Source organism: Pygocentrus nattereri, chromosome 24, assembly GCF_015220715.1.
Source record: "Pygocentrus nattereri isolate fPygNat1 chromosome 24, fPygNat1.pri, whole genome shotgun sequence".
NCBI lineage: Eukaryota > Metazoa > Chordata > Actinopteri > Characiformes > Serrasalmidae > Pygocentrus > Pygocentrus nattereri.
This window is the reverse complement of record NC_051234.1, coordinates 28,114,403-28,128,930: the sequence shown is the minus strand read 5'-3', so window position 1 is coordinate 28,128,930 and position 14,528 is coordinate 28,114,403. Positions and strand designations below refer to the sequence as shown.

The following is a 14,528-nucleotide window of genomic DNA, read 5'->3' as shown; positions in this document are numbered from 1 at the left end:
CAATGTGTTCCTACTGGAGGTAAGAGCTGTATGGATTACATCTAAATACCAAACAAATGAGTCATTATTTTATTATTGTCTGTTCCATAATCTCACTATGTACCAGTGGAGGACTATGCATGTTTCATCCTTTTTCATGTTGTATTTGTTGACTGATGGAAAAGTTATATAAATGTGATAAATGGATAAATAATAAATGGATAAATGGATAAATGTGAACTGAAATTTCTTAATGAGTTTACGTCTTGTTTCATTTCACAAAATATTTGGTGGGTTGAGAGACAAACACTACCTGTATACAAGGGTTCTTGCACAAAAAAGTTCAGGAATCCTTGTTCTAGCCTTTTGGAAGTCCTTGATACTTCACTGACTGTGAAGACGAACCAGGTTTTCAAGATTTGTTACAAATGGAACACAGTAGTGTTTTTATGCTGGAGCTGCAAACTGAGTCCCTGTAAAACTGAAACACGCATGGTCAAATGTGTGTTATTGTTTAAAACATATGGAAAGTCTTTTATAAGCTTTACGGGTTCCCTGGACAGTGATTAAGCCTAGTCCTAGACTACATTCAGGAACATCTCCATTCAGTATTCTGTGCAGTAGAAGTCTGCACTGCAGGTCCCGCAGCAATATTTTGCAGTGTGGGACTAATTTTCAATATTGTGTGCAGGAATGGGTGGGTAACCAGCCCACTGCAGGTGGGCGGAAGCGGGGGCATAGTATGCTTATAGAGAAATCCTGCTAATTAATGAATATATAATATATATAAAAACTAAAAAATAAAATGAAGTCAGTCATTCTTAAGCTTACAGAGATGGTGGAGCCTTCAGTGTGAGCATATACCAAAAATAACTATCCTGGATTTAGTTCTTGTTTTGTGTTTATTAGGAATAAATGCCGTTTGATGAAGTTACTTCACAGTGACGCAGATGACCGTTAAGTACGGTATTATTTCAGCAGAGAATAATATATTGGTGAATACAATATGTCAGTTATTGGGTGTCAGTTTTCCTTGATGGAACTGCATGGAGGGGAGCAAGCCAAATGAACAGGCTGAGCAGACTTCTACTGAGCGTTTCAGGACTGGACCTAAACTCTGCTCAGGAAACCAAACAAAAATGTACCCGTTTAATACAAAACTGCCAAAAAAAAAAAACAAAACAAAAAATTGCTTAAATCTAACCTACTGTTTGAATTCCTAAAGTGGCACTAGCAGAAATTAGCAATATGAACGTGTTTTTTCTTGACATAAATGGTCTAAATTGACAAACTACTCAAGGTTTGCCACTATATATGATTTATGGTAGACTTATGCTGGTACATGATACATTGTTATGACTGGTTAGGAAATGAAACACATAAAACATCCTTATGTTGACTGTAGTATTTAATGTAAATTATGATTTAAAAAAAAAAAAAAAAACTCAAGCTCTGTCAATTCTCATAGCTCTGTTCCCTTTGCTATGACTGTGATGGGCTACAGTTCTAGAGGTGGCCAACAACACAGCCAGAACATTATCATCATGGTACTGAGGTGACTGATGCAGTCAAACATGTGCTGTGGTGACCAGCTTGGACAATGTCTTCATGACTCACCTGAGGAAGCTTGAGCTGTTGGGCTTGATGAGGTTCTCTGAGCCTGAGCGTTTCTTCTTCTCGAAAAAAACATCGTGTTTAGAGTCGCAGTCTGGCGACACAGAGCCGTGCTCGCTGCTGCTGCTCCCTGTGGCCTCGGACTGCAACTGGACTGGCAGCGACACGCTGCGGATATAGTCTAGCCACATAAGGAAAGGTGCACAAACACACACCCATCAAAGGATAAATACTGAAATTATTAATCAGCGTGTTTGTTATAAACCGTCAACTGTCACATTACTGCTATGCACCAAGCCCTGCATGAAACATAAGTCGAATGCCTTGAGGGCAAAGTCAAATCACTTCTTGCAGAGTTCCAAGGAAGTTACAGAGGAGCACCAAGGGACGGAAAAAAGACAGAAGTAACAAGAAGCCAACAAGAGAGAAAAAGGTTGTGATTAGAAGTGCATGGCTTTTTTGTGTAAGAATATTAAAGTAGCACAAATGTGGGGCAGCACAAACCTTGCCACACTGTTATAGAGCACACCCACGCCATGCGGAGCCCATCGGTTGCCATTGGAGAGAGAAAAAGACATGCAGTTAGTAAAACATTCCTCCTATGGGCCAAGAGCTACCAGCTTCCATACATACACTTATCCATCTATAACAAGCTCTTACATACATGGAAAAGGACAACCAGGCAGCTGTCAGTGAGTAAAATATAGGATGAGACTCTGCTGGGTCATTATGTTACTGTTCCATTCCACAGAAATGGAAAGAACCAGACAGCTTGAAGGCTTTATGTTTGCTTATGACAACCCCTCTTCTACACCCATGCTGTACAGGCCTGCATGTGTGATCTATGAGAGAGCAGAGATCTGAGAGATACCATGAGTCTGCATGTGTATGTGTTCTCATATGTTTTCAGAATCAAAGTCAGAATCAACAAAAGGTCCTGGTTTCATTTTAAAAAGTTCATTTTAACAAAAATTACATGCACCATTTTTGTAAATGAAAGCACATAAAAATGTGTAGTGAAGGCTTAGAAAAGTCTCATTTTGTTATATATTAAAAATGAGATGTAACTGTAGAATGAGAGGGATCCAGTCACAGAGGAGTTGGACGTCTTATTGATGAGAATGGCCAGTGTAGAACGGCAAGACTTGTTCAAGCTTTCAGCTTGCAGGAAAGCCACTCTTTACATCAGTGGATGGAAAAGCATCTCCGAATGTACGACACGTCAAACAGGTGGATGGACTACAACAGGGGAAGGCCACACCGGGTTCCACTCCTGTCAGTCAAGTAAACTGTGGCTAAAGCTCACAGACACTGGATAGTTTGAAAATAGAAAAATGTTGTCGTTAGATTTTTGCTGCTCTAGGTAGATTGTAGGACACACACTGTCCTGTGCTGGTTGTGGTAATGGTGTAGGAGACGTTTACTTGGGACATGCTGCTTTTCCTAATATCAGTCAAGCATCGTTTGAACACCACAGCCTATCTGAAGATTATCATGCTAAACCCAGCATGATGATGTCACAAAGGACATGTCAGCTTGCACTGTGTCCATGAACATGATAATAGGTTCGGTGTACTTCGATGGCCTCGCTGGTGTAAAGATCTAAACCCAATAGTACGTCTTTGAGATGTGGTAGAAGGAAAGATTTGCAGGATGAATCTGTGGCAATTATGTGATGCAATTATGTAAACAGACCAGAATGTTTAAGGAGTGTTTTCAGCACCTTGTTGAATGTCCATTACACAAAGAATTCAGGCTGTTCAGAGGGAAAAGGGGAGGTCCTATCCAGTATTAGAATGATGTTCCTACTGAAGTGACTGGTCAGTCTTTACATTAGGGCTGTCAGAGTTAGCATGATAAATTATTTATGCTACTAATATTTATTAATGCTGTTAAGGCATTTCCCTAGTTTGATACATCCATAGTAGCTCAGGCTGAAATTCAGCTGCTCTTGCATAAAATCCACAACTGTAGCCCTCTCGTTCAAAGCTTTTCAGCTCTTAAATGGCTTTTAAACTGTGAACTTCACCAACTTCAGCAGACTACGCTCGAGGGAGAGGCACGGATAAATGAATTTGCAGCAAGTAACAACAACAATAGCACAGTGGAAACCTATGGTTACCCTTGAGAGCCTCTACTGTAACAAGAATGCACAAGCTGTGTGAAAGTGCTACAATCACCACTGTTAAAACTACTGACTATGATATAGAAGATACATACACTCATGTGCTGGAACATGCTGGTGTCTGGATGAAGACTGGAAACTGTTTCTGTATATCAGTACCTGATGGAACTTTCATATGTACATGAACCCTGCATTAAGATGATGAAACTATAATACTTTGCAGTAACAGTATTTTGATGAAGCTTGATGAAGTGATTACATTACCCTTATACATATATTTTATGGATACGCTATATTTTATATACATATAGTTTCCTCTTAGTGCATAATTACTGTGTATTTGCTGAGGCAACTTTGGAAACATAAAATGTAGTCAATGCAAAAGTTAAGTGATACTTTTTTTAATCCCACAAACGGGGAAATTCCACCTCCGCATTTAACCCATCTGTGAAGTGAAACACCACATACACACTAGTGAATACACACACACTAGGGGGCAGTGAGCACACTTGCCCGGAGCGGTGCCTGGGGAGCAGTTGGGGGTTAGGTGTCTTGCTCAAGGACACCTCAGTCATGTACTGTCAGCACTGGGGATTGAACCGGCGACCTTCTGGCCACGAGGCTGGTTCCCAAACCTCCAGCCCACGACTGCCCCCCCACCTTTTATGGCCACAAAAGTTTATTTTATGCTTTATTATTTACTATTATGATAACTAAACTATGCAGATAAAAGCCACATTTTACTATCCTGTAGAGGAAGTATTGAGTCGTAACTTAGAAAATCAACAAAACATATACTCTAATCAAGATTCAAGATCTTCAAACTTTTGCATTCGACTATAATAATAAACACAACGCAACCCAAGATCAAGATATAAAACTGATCTGTGTGTTTGTGACAAGTTTTTGACAAGAAGAGTTTGTGCACTCAGTTTGAATTGGGTTTCAGGTGGCTAGGGGCCAGAAAGAAGCCTCCCTCCCACTCTTTCTCTCACTCACTTCCACACAAAAGCAGTGTGGTTCCCAGCCACTCCCAGTGCTGATCGGGTCTAGTTGGCTGGCTGGCAGCTTTTTGAGCGCAGTCTAGGCCTGTTGTGTTAGAGCCTCAGACAGTGCAGATAGACAGGAATGCTCCGCTGCAGGGGTTTTGGCGGAGACGTGCGTGTGAGCCTGAGAGGAATGTTTGGTGGGCACACATGCAGCTCTGCATAATACAGATACTGTGGAAACAGCCAGATGACTCAAAAACAGCCTCATCAGGGTGTAAATCTTTGCTGTTACAACAATTTGACTAGATTACAATTCTTTAGGAAGTTGTCCAATGGATCATGGAATCTCAGACTTCATCTTGATTTGATTGCTGTGGAATGATTGAGGATTTTTATTTTGCACTAGTGGAATACAAACAGTATTTTTCTTTCTTTCTCTATTTAATTTTACTTCGAAAGTATTAAAAATGCCTATTATTATAAAAAGGAAGGATAAAAATCAAACTGAATGCAAAGATTATAATTATATTCAAGTATATGATTATCAAGTTTCAAGTATTAGAACCATTAATCATCTATAATAGATTATAATTTATTTGAATCTATTTTTATATGCTAAAATTGATTCAGCCAATGCCAATAACAAACATTCATTTTTACACCACTGTGGCCTCATAATTACATTCCTACTACAGTGGTCAGGTGTTGTGGATTAGGGTTCCAGCACAGACAGGAAGGCAGATAGATTAGACTGACCACTGTCCTACATGTTAATATCTTTTTTCTAGTTGTAGACCATGTCACTGTTTATGCAGCTGGACCCAGACTTTAGTACCTGAAGGTTTTAATGCAATCTTGTTCTTCTTCCCTTTGATGTTGTGGCGCACAAACAGATCCTTGAGAAGGTCACCAGCCGTGGCTCTTTTATTGGGATCTGGCTCAAAGCAGCGCAGAATGAAGGACTTGGCCTCAAGTGACAGAGACTCTGGGATTTCGGGATGGATTTTAAACATCCCGACCTGTCATGAAGCAGATAATAAGTTACTGGAATAGGCATTCTCTGATTGATATAGTACTTCGGTCTACAAGAAATATGTCTGTACCTTAAACATGGCAGCCTGAGGCTCACCCAGCTCATGGAAAGGGGGTTTTCCTGTTGCCATTTCTATGATGGTACAGCCAAGGGACCAAATGTCAGCTGGAGCCCCATATCCCCGGGGCCCTTTATCAATGATCTCAGGGGCCATGTACTGCAACGTGCCTACAGAAGACAGTTAACAAGATATACAATATTAGTCAGTGCAGAGATGTACCCATCAATGATTTGGATTTTTCTGGTAATATACATTTTTACTTTTCAGTTTTTACTTTTAACTCACAAGGACTGATCTAACACCTGTGCTGTGCTATGTCTGTCATCTGACTGCGTGACTCACAGATCACAGCATGTTAAATATGCACCTTATTCTCACTACCCATGTCCAGAAATGTGTGCTGTGTCAGTGCTGCACTGTCCTGTCTGTTTACTGTGCCTGTCTGTTTAATTTATCGTATTTATTATATTGTGTCCAGCTTAATTTTTTTGTTTGTACACTATGTCTGCACGTTCGCACTTTTTGTTCTTTGTTGCACTGTTTTCACTCCACTGTGTACTTATACAGAGACGGAAAGACAGTAAAAGCCTCTTGACCTTAAATAAAATAAATATCTGCAAAAGTTTATTATAAAACAAATACTCAGGTGGTACATTTTAGAACACTCAGCTTTATAGGCCCAATCTCTTTTCACCCCTCGCCCCTACAACTCTGTTTTGCTTATTCATGTCTAGGGGTAGGGTGTCCAGATTTTTCTTGAGATAGAGGGATAGGGAGAATGGTTCGGACTATATGGCCCACAAAATGTGAATATTTTACCTGTTAAAAAAACAGAAAAACATTGTATTGTCTTAGTTTAACAATGTTTCAATATATTACGGTGCTTTTCTTCATACCAAACATTAAAAAAATCACTAGTAGTACGACAATGTCTCGGTAGCTAGCTGGTTAATTATCACAGAAAAGACTGTGATAATAAATACCTGTTCCCTGCATGATACCTGTTAATGAAGTTATGGTCTTTTTTATTTGAGGGAGAGATTTCAACCACTACCCCTTATAACTCAGTTCCACGGGGCAAGTTGACACTCGAAAACAAGGGATAGGGGTAAAAATAAGAAATTGGATTGGACCATAGTCATCAGAGTCTTCCTTGGTAAGAAGAGCAGGTCTGGCCCAAATAATGACTGACTGAATAATGTTTTCTTTCCTAAACAACTGCCAGAAGCACTTACTGAAATGCTTGAACGCTAAAATGGTATTTCCCAAAGTAGCACTTACGACAGTTGTTCTTTTAGTTTTGCAGGGTTTTTTTTTTTTTTGCAAAACAGCAAGATTTGAACAGCTTTCTATTTAATATTTTGCTGCAAACAAAGAAAACATATTTACTGATATGAAAGCTAGGCCCCAAACTTTTGACAGGTAGCGAACATAAGACAAGAAAATGTGCACAATAAACAAAAAATAAATTAGTACAAAACGAAGAGAAAACAATGTAGAGAAGGATGAGGAGAAAAAAGACTAAAGTGAGGGAGGAAAGTGCACCTGCTCTGCACTCCATCAGGCGGTAATTAAACACAAACACTCTCCCATCGTAGAGCCTAATTGCTTGGCTTATACAGCTGCTCTCAAGTTACTGCCACACAGGCAGATGCCTCATAAACACTTCAGCCCACTCGGTTTAAGAAAGAACAGTTCTCTAAAGTCTGCCCTTCAGCTGACTTCACAGTATGACCTTTCCTTAAGACTTTTTAAAGCTATGTTAATGACCTGTTGTGTGGATCGCTTACAGCCACTGATTCAGTTTAACACCAATGTTCCAGGCAGTGTCAGTGCAACTTTACCTGAAACATTACTTTCTGACTTGATAAGTCAAGGCGAGAGAAAGACAATCACCAATGTTCGTGTTAAATTTTGATAATGTATGAAATTTATGTGGTAAAAGTCCCCAGTGATGGTAGAAACTCATTCTTATACAAAGTAGTGCGACACCTGGACGGCAGCTTGATAAGCCAGTGTGCTCTGGCAGAATGAGGGGCATCTGGGAGTCCTTCCAGTACTCAGACTTAGTGTCTGCATCACAGCATGTATGACTACACAGCGACTGGACGGAGCTACTGATTTAACAGATAGCAAGACTGACAAAAACGAGATGGTGTCATGCCCCCATAACCTATAAAGGCCAGTAAAATTTATTAATAGAAAAACAATAAGAGGAGATGATTGCTTTGTGTTTGAATAAGTCAGAACAGTTTACCTGTGAATGTCTCAGTGCAGGGGTTGACTCCAGCCAGCCTCTTAGATGTGCCGAAGTCAGAAATCTTCAGAACACCACTGTAAGTGTTAACCAAGACGTTGTCTCCCTGAAAAGAAATACATACTCATATGTATTTTTAATCATTATAAAAAATAAATACAAATTTTAAATCTAAATGTGTTATATATCTGAATAAGCATAATAACTGCACTGACAAATCACAAAACTGAAGGTGAAGTGTAAAAGGTAGAGATGGCTGCTTCTCGTCTCAGCGTTAAAGGGTTAAACAGACGTTAAAAGAAGCATCAATTCTGAATCAGCTGGTTGTAATTACCTTAATATCCCGATGGACAATCTGATTTTCATGTAAGTAGCGTAGCCCTTCCAAAATCTGACGAGTATAAAAGATGATTGTAGCCTCTTTAAGAGGGCCCCATTTAGAACGGAGCAAAGCTGACAGACTACCTGTGAATGAGACAGAAGTGACCGCAATAAATCTGACCTGCACATTTTGAGTTTTATACACTGCTGTAAAATGAAACTCTCAGCTGTGATAAAAATATGTTTTTACTCTAAGTCAAAAGTCTGGAGTCAATGTTTTCAATATAAAACCAGTAAGAAAGGGCTTGGGAGGGTGATTTGGGTTTGGAGCTGTTGGAGGATGGTTTACTATCTAGGATACACTCCTCAGTCTATGCTAGACACAATCTGCTCCAATGCAAGTTGGGATACCATGTGCATTTATTAAAATTTAAGCTTCCCAAAATCTTCCGTGACATTAAACCATCTGGGACCGCTGTGAACAAGCACCATATTCTGCCCTTCTATTTCCATTTTTGGGGCTTTTTAAGGTTTTTACTGGTGTTCACATGTAAACCATTCCACTTATTGTTTTGTTGGGTGTCAGTACAGAATTCCCGTCTTTGTCCAGAAATGGACATACATGTTTTTCTTTGCTTAGCAATGATATGCTTCTTTTACAGGAAGGCCCTTAATTTCATTAAACTGAAAAAGCTTTCTCCTAATTTTTGGATACTGGATGACAGCCCTGATACAATTTCTTACTCTGGAGAAAATCGAGTACATAATGCGACCATGATGATAAATGATACGTTTTATTCTCACTGGAAACCATTTCTGTCCTTTATTCCAATGTCATAACATTCTATATTTTCATATCAACAGATTTTATCAACATCTTTAAGGTCTTGGAGGCCTTTTTTCCTCCATTTTCCTTCATGTTACTGAGTCTTTGTTTTTACTGCCTTCAATAATTTGTTAAGCTAATCCTATCTAAAAAAAACATTAAAAGAACAATAAAACACACCTTTCTCAAAACTAAAACCAGTATGGAGGTAGATAAATGTTTTAAATTGAATAACATCTTGTTGTTGCCAAAATACTGAACACAACATCTAAAAGTACCTTTTATTTTGTCTTTTGTTTTTTTGTAGCTTAGAGTATTTAAATCTGCACTGTGTTGTAAGTTATTAGGAATAAATCAGCAAAAATGATTAATATGAATAGTGATTCAACACTGTGTGTAGCTCTCCAGCTTCTGCACAGCTTACCACAGATTTCACTCAAATATAGGTAAATCTATCCTGTGATCAAGAGCTTCCAATCTATACTTACTGTTTGACAATAACATTTCATAATAATTACACCAGATGAAGGTTAAGACTTTATTCACCTTAAACAATTAAAGGCTAAAATGTCTAAGGTTCTTATTTTCTTACAATCTGGACACTACACATACATACCTCCAGGAACCTGCTCCATAAAGATCTTGATGTAGCCGTCCTCAGACACAGAGCCCAGGTACTGGACGATGTTTCTGTGTTTCAGGTATTTGTGGAGTGCTATCTCCTCATGCAGAGGCTGAGAGTACCTGCACACAGTATACTACTAATCATCAGACACTGGAACAGAAAGATTTTACTTCTGTCCACATGATAGCGCTGTTCTCACCTGCTGTCCCTCTCAGGGATCTCTTTAATGGCAATGCGCACTTGGTTACTGAGGTCTCTCCCGGCATATACAACTCCGTATGTACCTCTGCCCAGGACCACCCTATCGCCGTTCTCATTGTAGTCATACTCATACTGCAACACAACCAAGGCTCAAAGTGTGACAGCAATATACACACAAATTAAGCAATAAATACAGCCTACAAAGACTTACTTCACAAAAGGCCCAGTTTGGCAATTTTCACGACTTTAATGAAAGCACAGTTTACCTGAATAAGAAGAATAAAGTACTGGTGTACAGGGCTTTTGTAATACACTGCTTTTAATCTTTATTGCGAACACCAGCTCATGATGGAGAAAGTAACTCTTTAACATCAAACATGGATTTTAACTTTTAACAGTGGTATGCAAATGTTTGGGCACCCCTGGTCATATTATATATTTGCTGATTCTTCTAAGTGCATCCTTCTGCACATTTTAAGCACAATTACTGTTTATTTATCGCTAAATTTGACATATTAAGAAAAAAATAAATATAAAATGAGGCCTGTGCAAAAATGATGGCACATTTATATTTTTTCCCCCAATATATCAGCAAAAAGACAGAAATTGTGTGATAAAGTTTCCAGAAATATCACATTTAAGTGGGCTCTCTGTAGAATACATCAACATATTTTCAGTTAGAATTACAGAAAACAATAAAATAAATCACTGACTTTTTTTTTTAGGTTTTCTGGGACTGTGGGAAATACTGTGAAAAGCTGAGGCAGCCTCTCACCTCCAGAGTGTCCCCATCTCCCTCTCCCTCCAGCTCCACAGCATTTCCTGACCCATCTGTGATCACCTCTTTTACCATGGAGCAAAACCTATCATAACACAACATAACACAACGCAGTTATCAATGTTCATGTGTGCATGCATGAGTTTACATGAATATTTAATTGTTTTCATTGTTTTTCTGTATTATTTTTTTCTCTATTAAAGATCTAGTATAAACTTTTTTATTGACTTTAATAGTATGTGGGCCCTTCTGAACTAAATTCAGTTTTTCTTGGCATGGGGAGTTTGCTCAAGATTACCAAGATGTGGTCCCACACTTCAATTCCCCCTTCATAACCACATTACATGCATTTTAGTATAATATCAGTTACTGAATAATAACTGGATGATTTGCTATGACATCATTAAATATATTTGTATGATCCTAAAATTGAGCATCACATAAAACATAGCAAAGTCCGAATCAAAAAAGACAGACATATAATAAAACATGGCTTCAAAACCATTAACACTTAAGCAAATTGTCTGGGTGTGGTCCTAAAATTATAATGACCACTCTTGACTGACAACCCTCAGTTGAAGACTCGTAGCCTGCTACAAGCATGCAGAAATTAGTGTTTCCCAATACTTTTATCCATACAATGTTCTTTGTACTATGTATACTGTGTGCCTACAAGAGCAAAATTAGACCTTTAAGTCTCTATTTTGTTATTATTTTTAAAAGATAAATGTCTATGTGTGTTGTGCACCTGTTTGCAGCAGAACCCACCTGCCACACTGGTCCTCCGTAGAGAAATAGATTTGAAAATCATCAGAGTTATCGTGTACGTACAGGAAACAGCATCGCTCATCAAATTTGGAGATGCTGGACAGAAAAAAAATGCCATTATGATAAGGACTGATGACACTGCCCTGTAAAGCAGGCAAAGATAACCAGCAACTCCGGAGAGAGTAAAGTGAGCGGATGTGTAAAGGTCACTGCCTGAGGGAAGTATAAACAAACACACACACACACACACACACACACACACACACACACACACACACACACACACACACACACACACACGCAGAGGAGTAAGAGGGAGGAGAGAGAGAGAGCAAACAACTCTCACCTGATTCCTTTGATGGATGACGCTGTGAAGTTCCATTCATGGATGCCTTTCTGTGCAGAGTGCAACGAGAAAACAAAGATTTATGGCACTTCAAATACGCGCATCATATTCACAAGAATGAAACAATACTTCAATACAGTTTTCTCTTTGTTTATTTACATTTGACAATAATTGTGATGCATTTTATTAATCTGGAAATTCAGCCCACATTCAAATCAAATCAATTCAACACTATGCACTGCTGAGGGGGGATTACTGACTGTTTCAGCTGGAGACACGTGCCAGATAGACACATTTTTCTCTTCGGCTTCACTGTTTATGGACACATAAGAGGGCTGGTATACTTTGGTAGGCTCCAGAATCAACACCTTCACAAAGAAAGACAAAGAGGTTACAGACATCGTTAGTGCATTATGGTGTGCTCTCTCCGAGTGTGTGTGTGTTTAGATCTCTGTTTGATAAACAGTAGTTTAGTACTGGGAAACGCAGGCCATTAGTGGTTCCTTGTGTTGCTTCTACGATGATGTCCATCCAGAAATTGAGTCGCTCTCTCTGCGGGGAATGCTCTGTGTTCTGCTTCTTGAAGTGCTGGATGAGCTTGAGGTTCTGCACCACTGAACGTAAATACCTAAAAAGCGAGTCAGGATTCAAGAGGGATAGAAAGACTTGTCTTTATTATATCTTGCCATTTCAGGATTTACCATCATTTACCATCAAACTACTAAAATCCAGCAGCTCAAAGCAATTCCTTATACTGGATATTTACCAGATGGGAGGCTTGAGTTTGAAGAGCTTTTCAGCAGCCTGCACTGCTTTAGGGATGTCGTTGGCCAGCATGCTGACTGTAAAGAACTGCCCGACATCCCAGTAGTTATTCATCTTCTCCAGACTGCCCTTCCGGCCCAGCAGACTGTTTAGCCTGACACCTGAGAAAGAGAGAGGTGTCATTTAACACTGGAATTGCAAATAAGGAAAACAGAAAGAATTAGACATTGCACAACACCACTTTATCAGCCAATAGCAATACTGATCCAAGTTCTGTGAGTAAATACTACCACGCCTTAAAATATACTATTTTTAATTAAAGCACTTAAGATGAAAATCTAAAAACTGGCTATCAAAACTACTGAAACTCTGCTCAAACTACTGAAATTCTACTACCTCACAGGAAGAAATACACAACTAAGAACTTCTCTTCATACTACGTGAGTTTGTGCTATTTCAGAATATATTTAAGTTTAAGTGACATTTTTTAATCCCACAAACGGGGAAATTTCACCTCCGCATTTAACCCATCCGTGAAGTGAAACACCACATACACACTAGTGAGCAGAGAACTGCAAGAACTGGAATCTGAAAGAGTCTGAAATCTTCTTAGGTCTCACCTATTTTCCTGAGTTCTATGGAGCTCTCAAACTGCTGTCCAGAGACAATGAGCAGCACAGCCAGGTTGATGCCGGAGTAGAGTGTGGGCTGCAGCTCAAAGCCCTTCCTGTACCTGAAGATCCAGCGCAAAAAAAAAAAACAAAACCCAACAAAACAAACAAACAAACAAAAAAAACAACAAACAGAAATCCACAGTGGTGCCTTAAGAAATAGACAAGACCAGTAAATGATGCAAATAAATGGCTCTGGATGGGATAAAAATGTGTGTTAAGATTAAACACTTTATATCTCTGCTAATTATTGTTACAATGTTTGCCTCTGCAATATTACAGAAGGTTGCAATATGCAAATGAGACTACCCAGTCATTACATTGTTTACTGCTGGGTCCTCTGAGTATCTTGACTAACCTCAGACATTCCAGACCAGTGTGGGGTGCGGTATGCTATGATATTATTGGTTAATTTCATTTATTTCCTGTTCCCTGCTTGTGTTAATTAAAAGTCAAAAGGCACTTAGAACTGGGCAAAAGTCAGCTTAATAGCAACAATGTGAACTAACAAGATAACAAAACTTTAAGGTATATGAAGAAAGCAAAATCTATCAGAATAATCTCAAAATGGAAGTTTGTCCATATAATGCAGGCCTTATATGTAGTATTACCTTTTGTGCTCATTTTCACCTGTTATTTGCAATAACTGTTCTCACCACTGAATGGCGTTGTCCCTGCTTTTGGTATCCTTACAGTCAGAGTCCAAGAAAATATCCTTATAGATGCGGCCACACAGACAGAACATGTCAGGAGCAGGATGCTCACATGACTGAAGAACCTGCAGCATCACACGTAACGCCTGTTCTCTGTCTCCGGGGCTATTCCGCCTGTACACACACGCACACGCACATGCACACACACACACACACACACTTTCTAAACTGCTTATCCTTCTCACAGGGTCACAGGGGGAGCTGAAGCCTACCCCAGGAGGCATTGAGCGGAAGGCAGGAAACACCCTGGACAGGTTGCCAGTCCATCGCAGGGCAGACAGACAGACACTCACACACCTAATTTTTACAATTTGGCATGTCCAATTGACCTGCACATACAGTTAGTTACTGTAGTGCTTTATTTTGGCTCTAGCAGAGCATTTATCCATTCATCTATTAGGATATCCACCCATCCATACATCTATAAATCTGTCTATCCATTTTTTTATCTATCTA

The 14,528-nt window shown here is 39.2% G+C and overlaps 1 protein-coding gene across 8 annotated transcripts in view; it reads right to left on the bottom strand.

Moving 5' to 3' along the window:
• Positions 1-14,528, bottom strand: part of map3k15 (mitogen-activated protein kinase kinase kinase 15) — a 47,787-nt gene that overhangs the window by 15,643 nt on the left and 17,616 nt on the right. For 4 of the 8 annotated variants that reach the window (XM_017719243.2, XM_017719244.2, XM_017719246.2 and 1 more), the window contains 16 exons: positions 14,016-14,186; positions 13,309-13,421; positions 12,690-12,849; positions 12,401-12,551; positions 12,184-12,291; positions 11,924-11,973; positions 11,578-11,673; positions 10,807-10,894; positions 10,030-10,163; positions 9,822-9,949; positions 8,393-8,523; positions 8,059-8,164; positions 5,811-5,968; positions 5,543-5,726; positions 2,098-2,106; positions 1,597-1,774 (listed from right to left, as the gene is read on the bottom strand). In XM_017719243.2, coding sequence (XP_017574732.1) covers positions 1,597-1,774; positions 2,098-2,106; positions 5,543-5,726; positions 5,811-5,968; positions 8,059-8,164; positions 8,393-8,523; positions 9,822-9,949; positions 10,030-10,163; positions 10,807-10,894; positions 11,578-11,673; positions 11,924-11,973; positions 12,184-12,291; positions 12,401-12,551; positions 12,690-12,849; positions 13,309-13,421; positions 14,016-14,186 — 1,965 coding nt within the window. The remainder of the gene's footprint in view (positions 1-1,596; positions 1,775-2,097; positions 2,107-5,542; positions 5,727-5,810; positions 5,969-8,058; positions 8,165-8,392; positions 8,524-9,821; positions 9,950-10,029; positions 10,164-10,806; positions 10,895-11,577; positions 11,674-11,923; positions 11,974-12,183; positions 12,292-12,400; positions 12,552-12,689; positions 12,850-13,308; positions 13,422-14,015; positions 14,187-14,528) is intronic. The other 4 variants (XM_017719245.2, XM_037534140.1, XM_017719248.2 and 1 more) reach the window with 1 other exon arrangement.